Source organism: Podarcis vaucheri (genome assembly GCF_965113315.1).
Source record: "Podarcis vaucheri genome assembly, chromosome: 4".
In the NCBI taxonomy this organism is placed as follows: domain Eukaryota; kingdom Metazoa; phylum Chordata; class Lepidosauria; order Squamata; family Lacertidae; genus Podarcis; species Podarcis vaucheri.
The window spans coordinates 499,221-523,768 of NC_138762.1; the positions used below are offsets into that span (position 1 = coordinate 499,221).

At 53.8% G+C, this 24,548-nt stretch overlaps 1 protein-coding gene across 3 annotated transcripts; it reads left to right on the forward strand.

Annotated features, from left to right (window-relative positions):
* Positions 1-389: 389 nt before the first annotated feature.
* APBB1 (amyloid beta precursor protein binding family B member 1) lies at positions 390-24,187 on the forward strand. Of its 3 annotated transcripts, XM_082219294.1 has the most exons (15): positions 390-463; positions 1,456-1,548; positions 2,446-3,074; positions 8,668-8,849; positions 12,291-12,350; positions 12,450-12,535; positions 14,449-14,512; positions 17,805-17,942; positions 18,140-18,267; positions 19,022-19,136; positions 19,663-19,747; positions 21,344-21,427; positions 21,760-21,875; positions 21,963-22,139; positions 23,497-24,187. In XM_082219294.1, the coding sequence occupies exons 3-15, from the start codon at positions 2,492-2,494 to the stop codon at positions 23,662-23,664; spliced, it is 1,986 nt and encodes a 661-aa protein (XP_082075420.1). In that variant the 5' UTR covers positions 390-463; positions 1,456-1,548; positions 2,446-2,491; the 3' UTR covers positions 23,665-24,187. The 3 variants fall into 3 exon arrangements, with proteins under 3 accessions (XP_082075420.1, XP_082075418.1, XP_082075419.1); XM_082219292.1 differs by having other exon boundaries at positions 21,760-22,139; XM_082219293.1 differs by having other exon boundaries at positions 407-463; positions 1,463-1,548; positions 21,760-22,139.
* The last annotated feature ends 361 nt before the right edge of the window (positions 24,188-24,548 follow it).

Sequence of the window (24,548 nt, forward strand, 5' to 3'; positions counted from 1 at the left end):
CGGGAGATGGAGAGAGGGAGCCGCCGAAGGTGGCATCTCCCGTCGCCAGAGACCCGGATGAGGCGAGGCGGGTGCCCAGCTGGCACTGCCCCCTCCCAGCTGGATCAGGCACCTCTTTGGGGTCTCCGCCGGGCGGAGGTGGGAGACTCGGAGGGGCGCCCCGTCGGAGACCCCTGCGCTGAGCCGGGAAGCCAGCTTCAGAAGGGGCCCCCGTTGCGCAGGATTTGCATCCGGAGCCCGCGGACGGGGGGGACCCCTGCAAGTGCCCCCCGCCCGACGAGCCCCGGTCTTTCCCTCCCCCCCCCACGCCGGAGCCCCTCTAGACTCCCCCCTCCCTGCTAGCGGGCGGGGCTCGGCGGGCTCGGAAACGGAAACGACGCCTCCCCCCCCCCGGTTCTCTCCCTCCTTCTCCCCCCCCCGGCCGCCCCGTCTCCATCCTCCCGCAGGCGCCGCGCGGCTGCAGGTACCGCGATGCGAAAGGGAGAAAAAAGAGGGGAGGGGGTCGCTAGGGATAACGGAGCCCCCCCCTTGGGAGGGGGTGCACGGTGGGGAGGGGGCTGCAGAGGCACCGTCGGGGGGGGGGAGCCGGCGTTCCGGGATGCCTGGGCGGGGAGGGAGACGGTGCCTGGCCCCCTCCTTCAGGGAGACCCCTTCCCACAAAGGGACCCCCAGGGGCATCGGGAGCAGATTCTGTGCCCCCCCCAATGGGTCTGGCCTTGCGGGGTGGGGTGGGGGGCTGCACGGTCGCGGGCGGGGATGCCCGACCCCCCGGGAAGGGCGCGCGGGGCTCCCTCCTTCCCCCGGCTCCTTTCTCCGCCGACGGCCCCCGACTCTGGGCATCGGGGGTGGGAGAGGACGCCCCCCGTTTCCTTGGCCAGCAGGGCCGGCTTGGAGCAGACGGGGGGGGCACACCTGCCAGGGAAGCTGCGCCAACCCCCCTCCATCTCCCGCATCCTTCCAGGAGAGGCCTAGGATGGGGATTGGAGCAGGCGGGGAGGATGTGGGGCTGGTGCCCAGCTGGCAGGGGGGCGGGGAGAGGCCAAAGCGCCCCCCCCCAGAACAGGAGCAAGCTGGCCTGGATGGGCTCCCCCTCAACCCAACCACCCATTTCTGGCCGCCCCCCAAAAGGGCCTGTGGGTGCCCCCAACTAGAGAGGAGTGGGCAGTGGGGAGCTTCCCTGGTCCAGCCCCCTGCAGACCCCCCCTCCAGGCTCTGAGCCCCCCCCAGCGCTTGGTGGGTTCAAGGGGGGTCACGGGGGGGCTTGTGGAAGGTGGTGAACTAGGGGGGTCCTGTGATGAATTAGGGGGTCCTGTGGGGCAGGGCAGTGGGGGCCCAGGATCTCCAGGGCGTTTTGCCAGGCTCTGGGGCTGAAGGGTCTTGGGGTGGGAGGGGGCTGCTGCTTCTGGGAGACCCCCTTCTCCTGCCTCAACTGAGCTGCGCCTTTTCTGCCTCCAGGCTCTAGGGGCAGACCCTCTCCTGGCCGCTGCCCGTTTTGCGCCACCCAAAGCATGTAGTTGCCCGCTCTTCTCTCTCTCCGGCCCACGACAGGTAAGTCCAAGGGGGTGGGCAGAGGCCACTGGGCTCAGGGCAGGGGGTGGGCAGTTGCAGGGGGCTGCCGAGGTTTCTCAGGAGAGAGGGGCATAGAGCATGTGCAAAGTGCCTCGGCCCGTTAGAGCTGGGGGCAAAACTTTGAAGGCAAGCTGTTCTGGGGGTGCCAGGACTGCGATGCCAAAATGTCACCTTCCCTGCTAACAAAGACACCCTTTGAAACAAACAATTCCAGCTCTTTTCTGAAATTGAGCTCTCACACACTGTCCTGAGATCTTTGGATCTTTGGAGATTATTGTTGTTATTGTTGTTTTATTATTATTATATTTTCTGAATGCCAGGCCTTGTGGCTAAATGCTGGCACAGTGAAGGCCTTGTGGTGGCCAGGAAATGGATTTCCTTACCAGGATCAGCTATAATAATAATAATAAAATTTATACCCTGTCCATCTGGCTGGGTTTCTCCAGCCACTCTGGGTGGCTCCCAACAGAATAATAATAATAATAATAATAATAGCGACAAAACATCAAACATTCAAAACTTCCCTCAACAGGGCTGCCTTCAGATGTCTTCTGAAAGTCAGATAATTGTTTATTTCCTGGAGCGTGTGATGGAATTCTGCGGAGCATGTGCAGAGAGCCTTTCCCTTTCCCCTGAGAGTTAGAGCAGGCAGCCTCCAGGGATCTGGAGAGGGGGTGGGGTGGGGTTGGCAGTGGAAGAGACCAGAATCCCTGCTTTGCACAGGACATTGTTCACCTGCGGAACTACCTGCCACAGGAGGAGGGAGTTGCTCTTGTGCTGGGATCCTGCTTGTTGTGGGTTTCCCTGTGAGGGTGCCGGAGTGGGGCTGAGCCCCTAAGAGGCCCCTCTCTTTTCCTCTCTCTCCTTCCTTCCCAGGGCTCCCGCCATCTCCTTTCCTGCCCCCCACGGGACCCCCAGCGCCATGTCGGGCTCCCTGAGCAAGAGGGGCGACTTGGCCAACGACAACAGCTGCCTGGGCCTCAGCCTGGGCCTGGTGGCTCCCGCCGTGGGCCCGATCCTGCCCTGCAAGGGCCACTGCGCCTACAGCTGCGCCGAGTTGCAGGGGGTCCTGGGCCTGCCCCCCAGCGCGGAGGAGCCCCCCTCCAACACCAAGTGGGTGAAGGACGGGCAGAACCAGCTGCGCCAGGCGGCCGAGAGGGGCCGCGACCAGAACCGCAACGAGCTCAGCCCCTCCACCAAGGAGTTGAGCGCCCTCCTCATCCCGCTGACGGGGGACGCCCAGCGAGAGGAGGAGGAGGAAGAGGAAGACGAGGAGGAGGAAGAGGAGGAGGAGGAGGAGGAGGAAGAGGACTCCACGCCCGTCCAGAGCGAGCCGGCCACCGAGTCGGAGGAGCAGAGCTCGGAGAGGGCTCCTGCGCGGGGGGATCAGGGCCGCAGCGCCAGCCTCCTCTTTGGCATGCGCCACAGCACCGCCAGCGACGAGGACTCCAGCTGGGCCACCCTCAGCCAGGGCAGCCCCGCCGGCAGCTCCCCCGACGAAGCAGGTAGGGGGCCAAGGGCCCCTCGCGGGAGCACAGAAGGGGCCTGGGGGTTCCTGAAGCCAGACCCCGGCTCCCTATTGCCCGCTCTGACTGGCAGGAGATGCCCAGGAGGGGAGGGCTGAGGGTCGTGGGTTCAAAATATTGCAGGGGCTTGGACTGGATGACCCCCGGGGTCCCTTATCTGGTTTTTAAAAATATTCATATACCGTCTTTTTTTCATGGCTCTCAAGTACAGTGATACCTCGGGTTACAGACGCTTCAGATTGCGTTTTTTCGCGTTATGGACTGCCGAAACCTGGAAGTGCCAGAACGGTTACTTCCAGGTTTTGGTGGTCATGCACAGAAGCTCTAAATTGCACTTTGCACATGCGCAGAAGCGACGAATCGCAACTTGCAGATGCGCAGATGCGCTGCTGCGGGTTGCAAACGTGCCTCCCGCACGGATCACGTTCGCAACCTGAGCGTCCGCTGTAGGTGGTTCTCCTCCTGGTTGCCTCCTCACAACAACAAATTGATTTAAATCCAGATTTAGATGTAAATAGGAATTTAATAAATAAGAACCACAGCCCGGTGAGTTAGGCTGGGCTAAGAGATGGTGTCTGGCTCCAAGGGCAGCTCAGAGGGAGTGGGGAGGGGGGCTGTGGAGACAGAGCTGCCCCCCCAAGCATGATGCTATCGTTACGAATCCTGCCTAGATGACCCTCGGGGTCCCCTCCCCCTCTGCAATTCTCCTTGGGGGGGGGGCTCTGATCTGAGCACGGTGGGGAGAGGGAGGAGGGGTCTCTCACGGCCACAGCCGGGACCAAGTGGATGCCAAGGCAGCGGAGGGGGGGGGGCTTGCCCACTGGGGCTCCCTGATTCCCCCCCCCAGCTCCTTATCTCTATTTGTCCATGGGGTGGGGTGTAGCGTTCCCAAAGCAAGGAAGGATTGGACTCTGATTAATAGAATACACACGAGGCTTGACCAGCAAGGAGCGCGTATAATAATTCCTGCCCACCCCTTGGCCCAGGTCGTTTTATTCACAAAAGAACTTTTTACACCGTGTTCATAAGAACCAATCAGACTCCCTCTGAGCATTTCAAAACCCCCACGTGGGACAAAGTCAGATCAGAAGAAATTCTTTTAACTACAAAGAAACTACGTATTTCCTACTTGAGCATTCATGTGTAGTTCAGAGTCAATAAAATAGGAATAAAAGGAGGAATGCATTCAGCAAAACCCCGGAGGCCTTAAACAGGAGAGGCAGTTTCTACCTTCTCCTTGTGAACTCTCTTCCTGGCCCCTCAGATCTCTCTAAAGATTAAACCACACCAAAGTAACCTATTATCTATATGTCCTGAGGATGCCCAGTGAAGCAACTGGCCTGTGCTTAGAATGCTGATACAGTCGTGCCTCGCAAGACGAAATTAATTCGTTCCGCGAGTTTTTTCATCTAGCGAATTTTTCGTCTTGTGAAGCGCGGTGTCGGAAAAGTTTTGGAAAAGCTTCAAAAATCACCAAAAACCTCAAAAAAAAAGGCTACCACACCGCGTTCTATGAGTTGCTCCTCGAAGTCAAGTCGCAACTGTATTAACGGTGTTAAGAAAAAGGAAACAAACTTGCAAAAAACGCAAGATGTTTTTGTCTTGCGAAGCAAGCCCATAGGGAAATTCGTCTTGCGAAGCAGCTCAAAAACCGCAAAACCCTTTTGTCTAGCGAGATTTTCGTCTTGCGAAAAGGCATTCGTCTTGCGGGGCACCACTGTACGTGCCTGTCAGGCATAGAAAATGAACAGTAGAGAAAATGAACAGCAGAGATGGAGAAGCTTGTGGGATTGGATCAGAAATTATTGTCAATGAATCAAACCCAGTCAAGCAATGTTTTCATTGCTGGCACAATGGCTTGCTCCATATTTCATAATTCCTCATAGCAATCCCACCTGACCCCCCCACTCTGGATATTTGCACCCCAATAGTGGGGGGCGGGCAGGGGGCTGCGGCTGGACTCCCTGCTTTCTTGGTCTGGGGGGGCAGAGCTCAGCTCTGAGCCAGAGGCTTTTGCTGCTTCACGCCCCCCCACCCCGCTGCCTGGCATCTGGCTGTTGTCCTCCCCCCCCCCCGGGAGCAGGGTGCCTTGGCGACGCTTCTTGCCTTGGCAGCCGTGATGTCAGTGGGTGCCTGGGGACACGGGGCAGCCGGCGACACCCGCCCTCGGGGGCCCAAAGGGAGCAGGCGGTGGAGCTGGATGCAGCCCCCCAGCAGGGACAGGAGCCATGCGGAGCCCCAGACAGGGTGAGCGGTGGGGAGGGGGCTCCGGGGGGGGGGACTGGCTGGCAGACGGGGGGAGGCCCAATTTACAGGCCTGTGAGGAGCAGGGCAAGGCAGGCAGGGAGACTCCTCGGGACTTGGGGCCCCCCTGACCTACAGCAGCAGGCACTGCCCCCCCTTACTGCCGGGGGGGGGGAGAGAAGCAGCTCATTGGATCGTGACTCAAAGAACTGGATGGAACCCAGGGGTTATCTAGTCCAACCCCCCAATAAGGGGGAAGTTGCAGATCAAGCTTCGTTCTTTAAAATATCTACCCCCCCAAAAAAAAAAGTTGGCAAGCAAAGGCTCTCTGGTGGTCAAAGGAAGGGACTTTATTAGGAATTAAAGGTGGGGGGAAGCAGGCAGAAAGTCAGAAGCAGTTCTTCTTTCCTGGGGGGCGCAGGGGGACCCCAAAACATTTTGTGAATCTAAGTTTGGCTTCATTGGGGGCAGTATTTCAATGCAGTGGCACCTTGGTTCCCAAACTCCAAAAACCTGGAAGTGTTCTGGTTTTCAATCGGTTTTTTGGAAGCCGCATGTCCGACGCAGCTGTCGGCTATTGTTTCCGGGGCGCCTGCACCAATCTGAAGCTGCGCCTTGGTTTTCAAACTTTTCGCATGTCAAACAGACTTCCTGGACGGATTAGGTTTGGTGCTTTTGTTTTTGCTATTTATGTTGTATTTTTGTTTCCGAGGCTTTTTAGTTTAATTTGTTTTTGCGACTGTGCAGAACCCGGTTCAGCTACTGATTGATGGATTGCGTGACTGTGGAAATGGATCAAAGCAATGGATCCAAACAATGACTATCATCAGAGCAGATGAAAAATTAATTTTAATTTTTATCATCTACAATACTGTCTTGTTTATTTTATAGTACAGTACATTGATTATTGCTTTCATTTTAGGGATCAAGGGCCTCGTTAGATAGTACAATTCATATCAAATGGCTGTTTTAGGGGTTGTTTTTAAAAGTCTGGAACGGATTAATTCATTTTGCATTCCTTTCTATGGGAAAGTGTATCTTGGTTTTGGAACACTTTCGTTTTGGAACAAACTTCCAGAATGGATTAATAATAATAATAATAATAATAATAATAATAATAATTTTTTATTTATACCCCACCCTCCCCGGCCAGGACTGGGCTCAGGGCAGCTAGCACCAAATATAAATTACAATAAAACGTAACAGGAAAAAACTACAACAGTTAATTAAAATATGGCTTAAAATGCAGCCTCATTTTACTAGTAGCCCATAAATCAAGACCATAAAGGGAGGAAACATCAGATACCCACCCGAGGCAGCTATCCATGCTGGTCCTATATGGGCCAGCAAAAAAGCCAAGGGAAGATTCATATGCCAAATCCCATATAAGGCTGTGCCCTGGTCAAAGGTCTGGCAGAACAGCTCCGTCTTGCAGGCCCAGCGGAAAGAAATCAGATCCTGCAGGGCCCTGGTCTCATGAGGCAGAGCGTTCCGCCAGGTCGGAGCCACAGCCGAAAAGGCCCTGGCTCTGGTCCAGGCCAGCCTAACCTCGCTGTGGCCCAGGACCTCCAAGATGTTTTTGTTTGAAGACCATAAGTTCCTCTGTGGGACATACCAGGAGAGGCGGTCCCGTAGGTACGAGGGTCCTAGGCAGCATAGGGCTTGAAAGGTCAAAATTAGCACCTTAAGCCTGATCCTGTCCTCCACCGGGAGCCAGTGCAGCTGGTAAAGCACTGGGTGAATGTGATCCTATGGTGAGGACCCCGTAAGGAGTCTCCCTTTCCATCGAGGCGCAGGTTACAGCAACAGCCCAGGCGACATTTTCCCACCTTCGCCGCATCAAGCGGTTGGTCCCTTACCTTTCCCGCCCCGCCCTGGCCACAGTCATCCATGCGACGGTCACCTCCAGGCTTGACCATTGTAATCTGCTCTCTGCGGGGCTGCCCTTGAAGGAGTACCCCTAAACATTTTTTTAACAGAAAAAAAGCACTTATCGGAAGAGAAAAGAAACTCCAGCGCTGGGGCTGCAGATAGAATTGCAGAGTCCGAAGGGACCCCAGCAGTCATCCAAGCCCAGGCAAGGCGGGAATCTCAGCCTGAGAAGCCGGGACAGATCAGCCGCCCAGCCGTTGGGAGTCCTGCCTTGCTGGGGGCTGGACTAGATGACCCCGGGGTTCCCTTTGACTCTGCCATTCCCTGACCCCTTCCCTATGGGGTGGCGATCAGCTGGCAGGGGGCTGGGAGGCTGAGGGGGCCAGATCCCAGGGACTCTTTCTGACCGTCCCCCCTCCCCCCAGCTCTTTCACCCCAGTGCACTGCCTCCATTTTGGGTGGGGGCAGGTGGCCCCCTTTTCCTTTTTTTTTAAAAAAAAATATTGAATAAATTTTAACATAATCAAACATTCAAATTACATTTTACAATTTCAATTCCCGCGCCTCCCCCCGTGACTCCCCCCAACTTCCTTCCCTGGTTTATAACGTATTTATTTCTTCTGCTTATACTTTGATATACCTTTTTTTTTTTACTTCATATTTGTATTTTCTATTGTAAGTGTATTACTCAACTCCTGCAAGTGAGTTTGTTTCAATGCATCACTTCTGTATATACATCATAAAAGGTTCCCAATCTTTTCTGAAGTCCTTCTTGCCCTTCTCTTTGAGTCTCTCCATTAACTTTGCCATTTCTGTGTCTTCCATCAACTTTTCTTGCCAATGTTCTTTCGCTGGTATTTCATCACTTTTCTGTCTTTGGGCTAACACGATTCTAGCCACTGTTGTTGCATACATAAATAAATAATTTTTTCTTTAAATAATTTTTTATTAATTTTTCAATAAAAAACAGCCAACCAACATATCCAATCATAATCCAACTAAAACAAGAAACTAAAATTTAAAAAAGACCAAATTATAATCCAAATTGTAATTATTAATTTTTTTGGGCTCCCCATAGTCTGGACCTCTGAAGCATATCTCCAAATCTCAGTCCTGCCTCTCCTTGTTATTTTCACATTTTCCACATCCCAATTTTAACGCTTTAAAGTTCTCCATCCCTGGCTCTATGATTCTCAATCATGTATCCTTTCATCCATCGAATACAGCTTTATTTGTGTATATATATATTTTTCCAACTGTCTATTTGCCAGCGCAGCTTTCCCTGACTCCATTCCAATCTTCCAATCTGGCCTGTTGTCCAAACCTTTCTTTTGAGATTTAATGACACAGTACCTTCCATGTTGAATAAATAAAATTCTATCGTCTTTGGGTATATCTTACTCTAATATACCTAGCAGAAATGCTTCAGAGCTGACTCGCCCCTCTCTCTCCGCAGACTCCTTCTGGCTGTGCAACTCGCTGGAGACGGACTCCGACCTCCCGGCCGGATGGATGCGGGTTCAAGACACCTCCGGGACCTATTACTGGCACATCCCAACCGGCACCACCCAGTGGGAGCCCCCCTCGGGGGGCGGGGGCAGCGACTCCCCGGGAAACACCCCTTCCAAGGAGAGGCAGGTGAGGGGGAGTCTGGAGCAGAAGACCAGCCAGGGCCGGACGGGGCTTGGAGGCGGCCCTCAGCTCCGGAAGGGAAGGGGGCCCTTTCATGTCCAGCTCTCCTTTGCCCACAAGAAATGGTCACTGTTTTTTGTGTTGGATATTTGTTAGATGGTCATTGCAGGAGCTCACAGGGATCTCAAGCCATTTGCACATCACAAAAGATGTACTGTATTCTTCGCTCTATAAGACACACTTTCCCCCTCCAAAAAAGTAAGGGGAAATGTGTGTGCGTCTTATGGAGCGAATGCAAGCTCCAGTGCTCCCGCTGGGCTCCGGAGGCTTCGCGTTGCTTTCGCTGAAGCCAGGAGAGCAAGAGGGGTCCGTGCACACCGATCCCTCTTGCTCTCCTGGCTTCACTTCGCTGGAGAGGCGCTGCGCAGCTTTCCCTCTCTGCGCAGCACCCCTTCAGCGAAGCAGGAGGAGAAATGGAAGGGGCTCCGTTTCTCCTGCCGCTTCGCTGAAGGAGCGCTGCACAGAGAGGGAGAGAATATTTTTTTTCTTGTTCTCCCCCTCTAAAACTAGGTGCATCTTATGGAGCAAAAAATACGGTATTTTATCAAAGTAATCGATATAGAATTGAGCAAAGCAGTGATATTTGAGGGAGCAGGCGAGCAGACGGGGCTCATGACTTACATCAGTGGCGTCCAAATTTTTTCAAAGAGGGCCAGATGTGATGAAGTGAAGGGCCATAAGTTGTTAAAGTTGAAGTTGTTGAGTTTTTTAGGGTTGAAGTTGTTGAGGGTTTTTTGAGGCTTTTACCCCAGGAAATAAACTTACACAGGGGCCGGATTAAACTGGCCAGCAGGACTTTGGACATGCCCGACTTACATCACAGGAGCCTACACAACACATAACACAGTTTTATTTTACTGGTTTTTCATCTTAAATTTTGGACATCCAGTTTTTTCCCCTTTCATTTTTTGGGGGGTCCCCAAGAGACAGTGGCGGAGGAAGGGGGGGCGGTCCTCCCAGGGTGCCATCTCTGAGGGGGGTGACAAGAAGGCACCCCCAGGGGGACTCGCCCATCGCACCCCCACAGCTGCATGCGGAGGATCATCCGCTCATGGCTGCACCCTCCGCCGCAGCCCATATGGCACTTGAGCATTGCTGTCGGTAAACCGCCCAGTGGTGCGTGCGCATGTGCTGTATGTACGGTGCATGCGCGGCACCGCTCAAGTGCCTTATGGATGGCGGCAATGATCCCTCTGCCACCACCACAAGCAGAGGACCCCACCACCGTCCGTACGGCGCACGCATGTGTGACACGTAGTGGCGCCTGCATGCGCCGTATGTGGTGGTGCGCCTGCATGCACGCTGGGCGGTTTGCCCTGCCCCCCGACATCCTGCACAGGGGGCTGCTTTTCCTTCCTTCGCCCCTGCCCAGAGAGTGGGGCCCTAAGCTATCGCTTGTTTAACTTAGACGTAAATCCGGCCCTGAGCTCTTTCCCAGGCTCAGTTTAAGCACTGCAGGTCTAGGGCAGCTTACAATTTTAATAAATATGAGATAGACTAAAAAATAAAAAATAAAATAATTATAATTATAATTCCTAGGGACTCTCTTGTGACACTTTTTCTTCTCTTTTCTTCTCTTAAAATATATTTTTATGCAAAATTTCTTAGTTGACAAAAATACACGCATTGTCTCTTTTTCCACGTTTGCGTTTTCTACAGATCAGTTTGATTTGTGGCGAGACGTTAGAGTTACGCCTCACGCTGCACTTTCAGTCGGTGGCCCTCCTTCTCGGGGGGGGGGGGCTGCCAATTCTGCGCCTGAGCCGTTTTTAAAACCCCTTTCAATGTTATGCATTTATTTATTAGATTTGTATACCTGCCATCATCGTGAGGTCTCAGGGCAGCTTGTGGAATAAAATACAGGGCAAAAGGAACTGAATAAGTCAATCAGAACAGCAGCACAAGACGCCCGCAGTCCCTGGGCAGCCCTGGGCTGTGGGGATGGGGTGGGTTGGGGTGGGGTTTTTTTGAGAAAAACCATTTCTCACCACGTGAACCAGAGGAAAATCAAAATCAAACAACAAGCAGAAGCTTTAATTATGAGCAAATGACTAATGTTGGCTCCACCCACTTCCCTCCCCTGGCGGGAGACCCAAAGAGGGCAGCTCTCCATGGCTGGTGTTTAATTGAGCCTTTAATATTCTCTGGGGAGTGGCGGGAAACCCAGATGGATGGGTGGCCGATAAATAAGAAAGTTATGGTGGTGTTGGTGGTAAATTGAGGGGACTTTGGGGACTTCCTTTGTGCTGCACTTGCTCTGGGCTGGTTCTGTAGAAGCGGAGATCTGCCAAAGGGGCCCCCAAAGGTCCTCTAGTCTCACCCCAGCAATGCAGAGATGGCAGCTGAAGCAGCCCTGACGGGCCGACACTCAAACTCTGCACCTCTCAGAGTCGTTCTCTCTCCTTCTTTTTCAAAGTTCTTTTTGTTCATTTTCACTTTTACCACTTGACATCTGTTGGAACCAGGAATGGGGGGGGGGCAGTTAAATGACTCCCCACCAAACCCCAACCCCAGCTTCTAAAAAGTAGTCTATAAAACTAGAAAAACTTAAGTTTTACGATTATATATTCACCACAATAAATCTTGTGCCCACTTAATCAATACTCATTTAACCTCTCCATCCTTGGTTTCCCACTCTTATACATCTTCTCCAACAATTCCGTATTATCTTCTATAATTTCCCCTTGGAATCTGGATAAAGTATAGCTAAATCCTTTCTTTTTATCTTCTTTAAAGACCTCATTTAATTGACAATATTGCAACCCATCATGTACATAATCTCCCATCTCTTCAAGATCCTTCCGCTTTAATTTTCCCTCTGTTTCTGTTAACAGATCTCTAGATGTAGCCATTTTTCTTCCCTATTTGTTTTTCTAATTGAGGCTGCTTCTCTTGGAGACAACTGTCTTTTGTTCTAATAAACCTTTGTGTTTTCCCCATACTTTTAAAAGTGATCTCCTAATTATATGATTATGGAATTATGTATGTACCGTATTTTTCTGTGTATAGGATGCTCCCTATTTTGGGGGACTCCAAATTAAGTAAACACCCCTCAGCATGACCCGTGTATAAGACGAGCCCCTAATTTTTTGGTAAAAAAACCCCTAGTCTTATACATGGAAAAATACGGTACGTTCCCTTGATTATACCGTAGACACGCATGCCAACCAAATCTATTATCACATCCTTCCAGATCTAACATATCTGTATCTTCTCAGAGTAATTCTCAGCCCTCTCAAGGATGTTTGAGAACTTGGGGGTGGGGAGCAAGTAAACTCACCTGCCGGTGGTGGGGCAGCCCCATAGACCCCTCCCCTCGCTTGTGCTGAGCTAAGAGGGGCAGGGAGGGGCTGTTCTTTCTCACCTGACCCCCCTGCACCTTTGCAGCTCACCTGGATGGAGTTTGGGCAGGCTGAGCCCTCGGAGGAAGCCGCTGCCTTCTGGAAGGTGAGAGGCTGGATGGGGGGGTGAGGGGGTGAGGGAGGGGGCTGGGGCTGAGCTGGGGGGCTCCTTTCTCACGGTGTCCCCTTTTCCTGCTCCCTGCAGGACGTCCCACCGGAAGAGGGGGTCCCAGAGCCCCAGGAGGACAAGAAGGGCACGCTTGGCTTGTGCTTGGGGTCCCCCAGCAACTGGTGAGTGGGGCGGGAAGGGGGCCCCCCCAGGAGGGAAGAGTCACTGTTTGCATGACCCACTAAGAAGGACGATAACGCCATCCGGTTCAGAACAGGGACAATTGAGTGCACATTTATATGCAGTGGGACCTTGGTTCTCAAACTTGATCTGTTAGAATAGAATCATAGAATCATAGAGTTGGCAGAGACCCCAAGGGCCATCGAGTCCAACCCCCTGCCAAGCAGGAAACACCATCAGAGCACTCCTGACATATGGTTGTCAAGCCTCTGCTTAAAGACCTCCAAAGTAGGAGACTCCACCACACTCCTTGGCAGCAAATTCCACTGTCAAACAGCTCTTACTGTCAGGAAGTTCTTCCTAATGTTTAGGTGGAATCTTCTTTCTTGTAGTTTGGATCCATTGCTCCGTGTCCGCTTCTCTGGAGCAGCAGAAAACAACCTTTCTCCCTCCTCTATGTGACATCCTTTTATATATTTGAACATGGCTATCATATCACCCCTTAACCTCCTCTTCTCCAGGCTAAACATGCCCAGCTCCCTTAGCCGTTCCTCATAAGGCATCGTTTCCAGGCCCTTGACCATTTTGGTTGCCCTCCTCTGGACACGTTCCAGTTTGTCAGTGTCCTTCTTGAATTGTGGTGCCCAGAACTGGACACAGTACTCCAGGTGAGGTCTGACCAGAGCAGAATACAGTGGCACTATTACTTCCCTTGATCTAGATGCTATACTCCTATTGATGAGGCCCAGAATTGCATTGGCTTTTTTAGCTGCCGCGTCACACTGTTGGCTCATGTCAAGTTTGTGGTCAACCAAGACTCCTAGATTTCGGAAGTCCGTTCCAAAACCAAGGTGCGCTTTCCCATAGAAAGTACAGTGGAACCTCGGGTTACGTACCTCTCTGGATACATAAACCTCAGGTTATGAACGCGGCAAACCCAGAAGTATTTTCCCAGGTTTCGCCTCGCGCACATGCGCAGAAGCACTTCACACGCCACACGCATGCGCAGAAGCAGTGAGTGCCTCTGGATACAGATTTTTCGAGGGCGCACAGACCCCTGGAACGAATTAAATTCATATCTAGAGGTACCACCGTAATGCAAAATGGATACTTTTAAAAACAAGCCCTAAACCAGCAATTTAACTTGATTTTTTTCTAACTAACGATATACATAAAATTAAAATGAAAAATGAAGGTGATAAACAATGTACCGCAGTCACACAGTCAGTCAATCACTAGCTGAACTGGGTTCCACACCGTCACAAAAACAAAGCAAAAAAAGAGCCTCGAAAACGCAAAATAAATAGCAAAAACAGACAGACCTCAGCGTAACACTCAAAAGGAAGCACGTTCGGCTTCTGGAAAAGGTTTGCAAACCGGAACACTCACTTCTGGGTTTGCAGTGTTTGGGTTCCAAGTTGTTTTAGTACCGAGGTGTTTGAGAACCAAGGGACCACTGTAGATCAAATTTAAACGATTCAGTTTAATTAAGCCAAACGGACGAACTTGACCCAGGGGTGCCGGGTTTTCAAAGACCGAGAGCCATTTATGTCTCCAGAGCCCCCTGCCTCTCAGCTCCCCCCAAGTCATCTTACCACCTACTTTCTGGACCTCTGGTCTATGGGGCACGACTCCCCAAGGGGACTGAGGATCCTTCTTTGCAAAATGGGGTGCAGTTGGGGGGGTCTGGCCTGTGGCAGACTCCCCCTCCCCGGCTGCTCTGGGCTCCGGCTGCTCCTTCCCCCTCCAATTTCCAGGGGACTTGGAAGTCCACTTCAGGCAGCTGCTTTCTGCAAAGGGTGTCTGGGCTCCATCGCTCTGCAGTCAGCAAAAGGCGCTCTGCACATGCCCCGAGGAAGCCTGCCATGTCCTCTGGCTCCAACTGTGACCCTGAATTTGCTGCTTCCTTCCCCAGGTCTTCCCTGGAAGAGGGGGGCGAGGAAGAGGAGCAGTTCCTGGGCGTCTCCCAGGGGTCCAAGGTAAGGTGGGCTTGCCGGGGGGAGGGGTCCTAGCCATGGGACGGGGAAGGGTCTCCTCTTGGCCTTAGGGACCCACGTGGCCCCTGGGGCTTGGAAGAGGAGAGGCCCTTTCCCTTGCATTTGGGGGTGGGCAGAGGAAAGGGGCCCCCTCTCTTCCTGTGGCACTAGGGGGGGGGCACACCTGCTGCAGCAGGCCAACAGAAAACCAGACTATTTCTTTAAAAAATATTTATTAAGTTTCCATTTTATCACCTTTAAACAAATCCTTATTATACTCATTACATATTTGCTCAGTTGAGCTCTGACTTCCCTCCCTCCCCTCTCACGGTTCCCATAATTCATTATTAAAGGTAAAGGTAAAGGTACCCCTGCCCGAACGGGCCAGTCTTGACAGACTCTGGGGTTTGTGCGCCCATCTCACATCTATTGGCCGGGGGCCAGCGCTGTCCGGAGACACTTCCGGGTCACGTGGCCAGCGTGACAAGCTGCATCTGGCGAGCCAGCGCAGCACACGGAACGCTGTTTACCTTCCCGCTAGAAAGCGGTCCCTATTTATCTACTTGCACCCGGGGGTGCTTTCGAACTGCTAGGTTGGCAGGCGCTGGGACCGAGCAGCGGGAGCGCACCCCGCCGCGGGGATTCGAACCGCCGACCTTTCGATCGGCAAGTCCTAGGCGCTGAGGCTTTAACCCACAGCGCCACCCGCGTCCAATTCATTATTACTTCATAGCAATTATGCATTTTCCCATTTACATTTCACTCCTTCCGTCAAATAAATATAAAAAGGGACAAATCCTTAACACTGCAAGTTTTCTTATGACAACCCTGCTAGTGTTGTTAATTGTTCACAATTGTCCTCCAGATATTGTACAAATTTACTCCGGTCTTTTTGGAAAGCTGGATCGCGCTGGTTTCCGATTTTCCCGGTCAGCCTTGCCAGTTCTGCATAGTCCATCATCTTTGCCTGCCACTCTTCTTGCGATGAGTTTTCCCGTTGCTTCCATTTTAGGGCTTAAAGAGTTCTTGCTGCTGTTGTCGCATACATAAACAGTTTATATCTCTCTTTGGGATCTCATTCCGTACTATTCCTAACAGAAATGCCTCTGGTTTTTTCACAAATGTACTTTTAAACATTTTCTTTAGCTCATTATATATCATTTCCCAGTAAGCTTTTACCTTACTATAAGTCCACCACATGTGATAAAAAATTCCCTCCTTTTCTTGACATTTCCAACATTCCTTATTTCTTGTCTTATACATTTATTTCTTGTCTTATACCCCAAAGAAAGTGGCCTCCTGTGGCAAAGACCCCCCTGTCCGCCTGGGAGGGGGTGGCGGAAGAAAAAACTGTTTCCAAAAGTGCCCCTGATCTTGTGCCCTGAGGGATGCTGGGCGCTGGTATCTCTCAGACCCAAATGTCCCTGGGGGGGGGGGGCGACTGCTGCGTTGCTCCTGCCTTTTTGGGGATGCCTGCTGGCCACCCTGGGGAGCAGGAGGCTGGGGTCCCCTTGGGCATGATCCATCCTCTGCCGCCGCAGGGCTCTACTCGAGTCCTCAAGAAGCTGGTCTCTCCTACATCCCCCTTTCCCTTGCCCTCCTGAGACCCAGCACTGCTTGCAAGTAGGGCCATCTTACCCATAGGCATTAGGGGTGCGGGGTACCCGGGCGCGGGCTCTCAGGAGTGCCAGGCCGAGAGTCCTGGGCCGAGATTTGGAGTCCAGGGATTGGGAAGAGCTGAAAGCTGCTGAAGGCTGCTGCCAAGTGGAGCAGAGCCTGTCGGAGCGCCACCTGTCAGAGCGCCACAGCTCTTCTGCTGTGGGCGAGTGAGACGCTGAGGCAACTGGCCGGCTCTGCCCTCCTGCGTACCCAGGATTGGCGGGCTGTTGAAAGGCCCCCCCCCAGTGCACACTGCTCACACGAAGCGCCCGGCTTCGCTCAGTCGCTGCCATTTCCGCCTCGGGCTTGACTTTTGTTTTTGCACTGGGCTCTGCTTGCTGCCCCCCCCAGGTGCCACTGCCTCTGCCTCGGGCTCCTCTGTTGACGGTGAGGTGGCTGGCCAGGCCAGCTCTGCCATGCGTGCCTCACCAGCCCACCCTAAATAAGGTCAACAACTTTGGGGTCCCCCCCTAAAAAAAGGTTGACAACTCTGGGCAACCTGGGGGAGGTGGGCGCCGGGCGGATCTTTGCACCCCTGTGCTGCACGTGCTTAAGACGGCCCTGCTCTCAAGTTTGGGAGAGGCTAGGGCAATGGGGTCATCTCTTGGGGGTCCCAGGGGCCAGTGCCAGGGCCCCCACAGGGCAGGGCTCCGACGCAGCTTCCGCCCAAGACTTGGAAGCAGCTTCCGGTAGAAACTGGAAGTTGCCATGTCTTCCTTCCAGGAAAGGAGGACCAGGTTGCCAGCAGAGAAGAGTGAATCGTCCAGATGATGGACTCTGCCGAAAGGGCAAAACAGGCAGGGAGAATCAGAAACCAAGAAGATAAGAGATTTATTACGGAATGGGGGAAATGATAGATTATGTTAAGGATCACTGTACAGAGTTTAAAACATTAGCAGGATTAATAGAACACTTGTAAGGTAATAATTCTGGGGTTATACATGGAAATTTTAATATAAATTTGGATAATATTATAAGATGCAGTATATAATGTAATACTATGGAAACAGGGCCGGATTTCAGTTTGATGCAGCCCTCGGCTCCTGAAGGTAATGGCGCCCTTTCTGTGTCTAGCTGTCAACAACAAATTGCTGCTGTTTTTTGTGTTGAATATATGCTGGATGATAATTTAGGGACCTAATAAGTATCTCAAGCCATTTGCACATCACAAAAGATGTATTTTATCAAAGGAATTGTTGAACGGAAATGCAATTACGAAGAAGTATATTTTGGGGGGACCCCCAAGAGAGGGGGGCCCTGAGCTATAGCTTGTTTAGCTTATACATAAATCAGGCACTGTATGGAAATCACTGGGGAGTTAAGGGAAGTCAAAGGATTCAGAGAATCCTGTTTATGTATAAAACTGATTATATTTGAATGCGAAAGTTATTTGTAAAAACCGAAGAGAAAAAAAGGGGGGAGAAACTGGAAGTCACATCGGAGGTCTTGTCAGGCCCCCAACGTGACCCCCCAAGAGCCCCCCATCACCAGAAGATGACGTCACAATGCCATGACATCATGTTACCTCTCAGATGTCACTGGGCAGCCATAATCTGGGGCCCAAGTCGCTGCCCCGGGCTGGGAGACTTTTCTGGGGGGCCCTACTTGACCCCCTGCCTCTGTCCCCCCCCCCCAGTGCTTCTCTGTCCGCTCCCTGGGCTGGGTGGAGATGTCCGAGGAGGAGCTGACCCTGGGCAGGAGTAGCGTGGCCGTCAACAACTGCATCCGGCAGCTGGCGGGGCAGAACCCGGACCTGGGGGGCTCCTGGGAGGAGGTGAGTCCTGCTGGGAGGGGCAGATCCCTAGGGTTGCGAGTGGGGGTGGGGGCAGCCTTCAGCGGGCAGAGGAGGAGAGGGTGGTTTGGAGGTGCCCCTCCTCTGTCCACAATGCCTGTAGGGCTGCGGGGGTGTGTGTGGTCCTGTTGGGGAAGGGGCCCCAGTGCAGCTGTGACCCCCCTCCCCCCTCCCCGCAGGGCAAGGCGATGCTCCTGGTCCTGGAGAACGAGACCCTGAAGCTGCTGGACCCCGAGGAGCAGCTGGTCCTGCACAGCCAGCCGGTCGTCACCATCCGCGTCTGGGGGGTCGGGAGGGACAGCGGAAGGTAGGGGGGCCCCCTGTGGGGAGGGGGGTGGGGGCAGGGAGGGGTCCCCTTTCCTCTGGCCCCGAGTCAGCCCACCAGCTGCTTGGGCATGGACTCTGAGAAGGGGCCCCTGAGGGTCCTATAGCCCACCCCCTGCAAGGGAGGGGTTGAGGGGAAGGGGATGGGGCTGCCCCACTGCCTCTTGTTTCTGCCCCCCCCACCTGCCTAACTCTGACTGCTCTCTTCTCTTTCACTCGCTCCCCTTTGGGATCCAGGGAGAGGTAGGTAGCTCTGCCCAGAAACACCCCCTTCCTTTCAGTTGTTTGTGAGCCCCCCTCTTCTCACCCCCACCCCCCAAAATAGTCCATTGTGAACAGTTGAAAGTGGCAGCCCCCCTTGACCCCTGCCTGCTTCCTTTTTTATGGGGGTGGGGGGAGCACCCTGCTGTGCCAGGGGGTGGGGGGGCAACCTCGTTGGGAAAGGCAGAGGGGCCCCTCCTGTGCTGCCATCTTCACCCCCAAGAGGCGCCACAAGAACAGGGCCTTCTCTGTGGTGCCCCCCTTGCAAAATGCTCTCCCCAGAGAGGCCCACCAGGCAGAAACTTCCCTCCATGCCCATTCATGCGTGTGTTTTCAAGGGGGGGGGCCTTCTAATTTTTTAACTGGTTTTATGTGGTTGTGTTTCGTAATGTCAAGGGGCTTTGAGACTCTTTTGGTGCAAAGCAAATGAGAGATGTGATAAATAAGACCCCCCCCCCGTGTGTGTCCCCCCCCAGGGATTTTGCTTACGTGGCCCGGGACCAGCTAGCCCAGATGTTGAAGTGCCATGTCTTCCGCTGCGACTCCCCAGCCAAGGACATCGCCACCGGCCTCCACGAAATCTGCTCCAAGGTGACGCCGGACTCCGGTGCCTGACCCCCCCGTGATTCCCACCCCCCTTTAGCTCCGCCCCCCGGACAGGACTTAGCAAGCAGCCCAGAATTTGTGGCAGGAGGGCTGTGTGGTGATGGATCCCTGCTCACGGGAGCGCCCCCCCCCCAGGAAGGGCATGTGGGTGGGGGGGGAGGAATCCCCATTGGGGGCCCCCCGGAGGTCCTGCAAGAAAAGCCCAGGACCTGGCAGAACCTAAGGCCCCGAGGCTCCGCTTCCGCGTTTAAAATGCAAAAAGCAGGTTTCTAGACCTCATTGCCAAGCAAGCCAGGTGGCCAGGGGTGGTCTTCAGCTCTGTGCCCCCCGAGGGGTTTTCTGCTGCTCTTCCTTCATTCAGAGCTGGGGGGGATCTGCGTTCATGTACCCCCAAAGCCCCCTGCTGACCCTCCTTACTGGACCTTTTCCTCTGTGATTCATGCATTTTTGCGGGTTGGGCTAGATGACCCACAGGACCCCTTTGAGCCCTGCAATTATTCTGCCATTCTAGATCATGACTGAGCGGCGGAACTCCCGGCCCCCCCTGAACGGGCTGTCCCTCGACCACGCCAAGATGGTGGACATTCCCTTCCAAGGTAGCTTTTCTGTTTTCATTTTCTAATATATAACATTAAAAGACGAAAAAAGTTCAAAATAGACCCGCCGAATGGGTCCGGTTGCATTTGGGTGAAAATAGCAGAGTCTGACTAAAGAGTATCAGTCTTCTCTGATTTATCAAGTCCGGTTCTGGCTTCCCCAGGCTTGGGACAAGGGTTGCCTTGGAAACGCACTGTATTTTTCCGTGTTATAAAACCATATTAAGTTTGAAATTGGGGGTCATCTTATACACGAAATGTTGCAATTTTTTGCTCTATAAGACTCACTTTTCTCCTCCAAAAAAGTAAGGGGAAATGTGTGTGCGTCTTATGGAGCGAATGGAGGCTGCACAGCTATCCCAGGAGCCAGAACAGCAAGAGGGATTGCTGCTTTCGCTGCACAGCGATCCCTCTTGCTGTTCTGGCTTCTGAGATTCAGAATATTTTTTTTCTTGTTTTCCTCCTCCAAAAACTAGGTGTGTGTTATGGTGTGGCGCATCTTATAGAGTGAAAAATACAGTATTTATTTCTTAATTTGGGGCTCAAAAAATAGAGGTTGTCTTATACACGGGGGCGTCTTATATATGGGAAAATACAGTATATGTCACAAAGGAACCCTATAAAAAGTGCCTGGAGGTTCTAGTCCTCATTGAAGCCTCAAATTATGTGTCAGATTTTCTCCATGACAGCTCTTTTGCAGAGTGAGCTATGGTCCGATTTTGGGCTGGTTCCTGTTGGGATACAAGTTAGGGTGGCCATATTCCGAAGAGCAAAAAAGAGACAAAAAAGAGACACTTTTGTAGGTGGGGGAGAAAAGAAAAATAGTACTGATTGTGTGTGTGTGTGTGTGTGTGTGTGTGTGTGTGTGTGCAGTAAAAGATAACAGGTGTATTGAAATATTTAATAATGGTTATTAAAAATGAAAATGACATACCCTCCAACATTTTGTGAGATCAATTCAGGGCGCCCCCCCCAAATCCTGTGTCTCTGTCGCTCACCCCTCGTTCCCTTGGCTGCCTGCGGCCTCCTTGCTCACGAGACGCTGCAGCCCCAGGAAGGACAAAGGGTACCAAAAATGAAAATAAAGGCCGTGATATTTTGCAAAATGTTAAAAAATCCACCCGGATGGCGATTTGCTGTTTGACAAAGATGAAATGTCTGGGGAAATAGGGGTGTTTGGCAACCCTGTTCCAAGTCTGTGCTGCCAGGATGAGGCCAATGTTTTGGACACCTGTGTTGGCACCCCCAGAAAGATCCAGCAAGCTTCATTTGGAAGAGCAAGCCCTGGATCTGCTTCGCCAAAATTAAAACCCCAAATATCGCACAAACCCTCCACCCTGAAAGGAACCCCAGGTCTCCCCTGCAGTTGCTGTCGAAGGGATTTGCCCAGGACGCCTTTGGGGGGGTCAAGGAGCTGTGCCCCCCCAGCCAAACTGGCACCTCTTGGGCAAAGGGGACCCGGGGGGGGGGTCCTTGCCCAGCCCCCATTTGGCTTGTGCCCCAGGATCACTTCCAGGCATGAGTTCTGCCCCCCAGGTGCCCCAGATGTGTGTTTATTTCGCCTCTCACGGCCGCTTCCTCTCTTCCCCCCCCCAGTTGAGTTTCCAGCCCCCAAAAGCGAATCTGTGCAGCGGTTCCAGGTCTTCTACTTGGGGAGCGTCGTCGTGGCCAAGCCTGTGGGTAAGGAGGGGGCGGGGGAGCCGGTCTGGCGGGGCTGGCCAGGACCAGGGAGAGACCCGGGTTCGAATCCTCGACCGGGAATCTCACTGGGCGGGACCTGGAGGGCCGGGAACTCTCAGCCTAGCGGACCTGGCAGAGGGGCTGTGATCACAAAATGGGGAGGAGCTTGCAGGTTCGACCCCTGTTTAGGACAAGGGGTTATTCCTCTAGGGGCTGGTGGGAAATCCTTTTGGGTGCCCCCCCCAAGTGGGTGCTGCTGTGTAGCCCTTGGCCTGCCCCACCTGGGGGGCTCTGGGCCTGCTTGCCAACCTCCCTGCCTCCCCCCCCACCAGGCATGGACGTCCTCAATGCCGCCCTGGACGTGGCGCTGGCAGAGGGGGCCAGAGAGCAGTGGACCCCCGCCCAGGTCAGCGTGGCCCCTGCCACCCTCACCCTCACCCACCAGCAGGTGAGTGCCCCCTGGTCCCCGGGGGGAGCGGAGGGGGGAGGGGGAGGAGGATGGCAAGGCCTGACCCCCCCTCGCTTTTCTCCCCAGACGGAGGGGGTGCTGTGCGAGTGCCGAGTGCGCTTCCTGTCCTTCATGGGCATCGGGCGGGACGTCCGCACCTTCGCCTTCATCATGGCTGCCGCCCCGGGAAACTTCCGCTGCCACATGGTCTGGTGCGAGCCCAACGCTGCCGGCCTGAGTGAGGCCGTCCAGGCCGCCTGCATGGTAGGTGCCCCCCCCCACGTCTGCCTTGCACTCCCCACCCCCCCATAATTCGGTATCAGGCCTGGCGGCAGCTGGCATCGTCCCCGGCTTGTGGGAATGTTGTGGGTGGCAGGACGGGATAGATTAATATTACCCTTCCTAACTGGCGCTAGCAAGATTCTTCACTCAGCAGAATGTATTCCCTGTTACACAAGAGGAAGCTGGTTGCAGACTTGCTACAACAGCATAGCTGTCAACCTTCCCCACAAGGAACCCTATTCGGAATAAGGAAATTTCCCTGAAAAAAAGGGGGAAGTTGATAGCTATGTACAACGGGTCAGCAAACTTTTTCAGCAGGGGGCCGGTCCACTGTCCCTCAGACCTGGTGGGGGGCCAGACTATATTTTGGAGGGGAAAAATGAACGAATTCCTATGCCCCACAAATAACCCAGAGATGCATTTTAAATAAAAGGACACTTTCTACTCATGTGAAAACACGCTGATTCCCAGACCGTCCGTGGGCCAGATTCAGAAGGCTATTGGGCTGGATCTGGCCCTCAGGCCTTCGTTTGCCTCCCCATGGGTTAGAATCTCTTAAGCTCTATTATTCCTGGCAAGACCCCTTTGATTCCGTCCTAAAAGAATAAAGACACCCCAGTTTGGTTCATAAGTAACAAAATGAAGTTGACTCACGATCAGGCAGGGTGATCCCTGAAGGCAGGCTTAAGACTTAATAAATAGAAATAGGTTTGCCCCCTATGGGAGATCACCAGGGACGGCTGGCCAAGAGCTGGAAGATAAAAAGGACAAAAAAGGAGGGAGGGGGCTGCTGGCCTTGGACCAGGTCTGGAAAGGGCATGACCACCTTCCTCAGGCATGTCCAAAGTCTGTTTCGGGGGCCTAATCCGGCCCCCGTGGCAGTCTATGTCCTGGGGTAAAATCCTAAAGAAAGCTCAACAACTAAGAACTTTGGGGTAAACTTCAATCCTCAACACCTTTGGCCGGCCCTCACGCATGTTCATGTCATCAAATCTGGCCCTCGTTGGGTGCCCCTGACCCACCTGGTCACACGCAAGGAAGGATGCTCCTGCCAGGTGGAGCAGGAAGTTTGCCCTGCATGTCCCCTCTAGCAAAACAAGGAATGTTGTACTTGCCTGCTCCCAGTGGATTACATCCCACAGGTGACCCCTCTTGCCGCATTTTTGCCATGCGCCCTGTGGGGGGCAGGAGGTCCTAGGTGGGCAGGGACTGGGGGGGCTCAGCTGCCACTGCCTTCACTGCCCCTTTGGATCCTCGAACTGCCGAGTTGGCGGCCCCCCCAGGGGTCACCCAGCCCACCCCCTCGCCGTTGGACTGCCACCCGCTTCCTCTCTTGCAGCTGCGCTACCAGAAGTGTTTGGACGCCCGGCCCCAGACCACCAGCTCCTGCCTGCCGGCCCCCCCGGCCGACTCCGTGGCGCGCCGCGTGGGCTCCACCGTCCGGAAGGGGGTGCAGACCTTGCTGGGGAGCCTCAAGCCCAAGCGCCAGGGGGCCCAGACGCCGTGAGCGCCCCCTCGCCAGGCCCACTGCCAGGGCCAGCAGGAGGGTCCGCACGGGGGTCCCTGTCGGATGAGGTTGGCCCCCCCATCAGCCCAGCAGCTCTTGTCCCCCCAGCCCCCCCTTGGGGAGAGCGAGTGTGCGAGGTGCGTATTTATGAGGCGCGAGTGCGAGTGTGAGAGAGAGGAACGCTGTTGCTCCCTGACGTGAGCTGCCGGGGGGGGGAGCGAGGGGGGTGCACATATCTGGGGTGCCTCTCCCGGGGGGGGGCAGCTGCGGCCTCATCCCCCCCCCCAAGTCAGGGCACCTGATCTTAAGCTGCTGCTTTTAATAGGATATGAAAGTGGAGGCTGGGGGGGTATTTGGGGGTCCCTGCCCTAGTGAGGGGCACTTGCATCATTGCTGTGTCTCCCCAGGGGTGGCCCCAGCGGACAGAGGCCCTCATGGGGGGGGGAGTGGAGGCCCCGGCCGTCTCTGCTATAAGAAGAGATCTCTGTGTTGTACTAAAACTTAATAAACTTGGTTCCCCTGATGTGGCTCCTTCTTGCGAGGGGGGGGCAGAGGGAGGGCCCCCCCGGCACGATCATGTCCTCCTGGAGATCCCTGGTGAGACTGCATCTGGGGTTCTGGGCACCGTTCTGGTCGCCTCATGTCAAGCTGGAGTTGGAGAAGGTTCAGGAAAGGGCGCTGCAGGGATCCCCGGGGATGGAGCGACTTGCTCGTGAGTAAAGGGTTTGGGTTCGAATCTGGAGCTTTTCAGGCGAGGGAGTGGCAGCCGGGGAGAAGCTGACAAAATTAGTAGAGCTGGGCGAGGTATCGATACATTGCCCAAAACCGGTTTGAAGCTCAGATCTCCATAACGATTCCAGAATTGCAAACCCCTGACCGCCTCC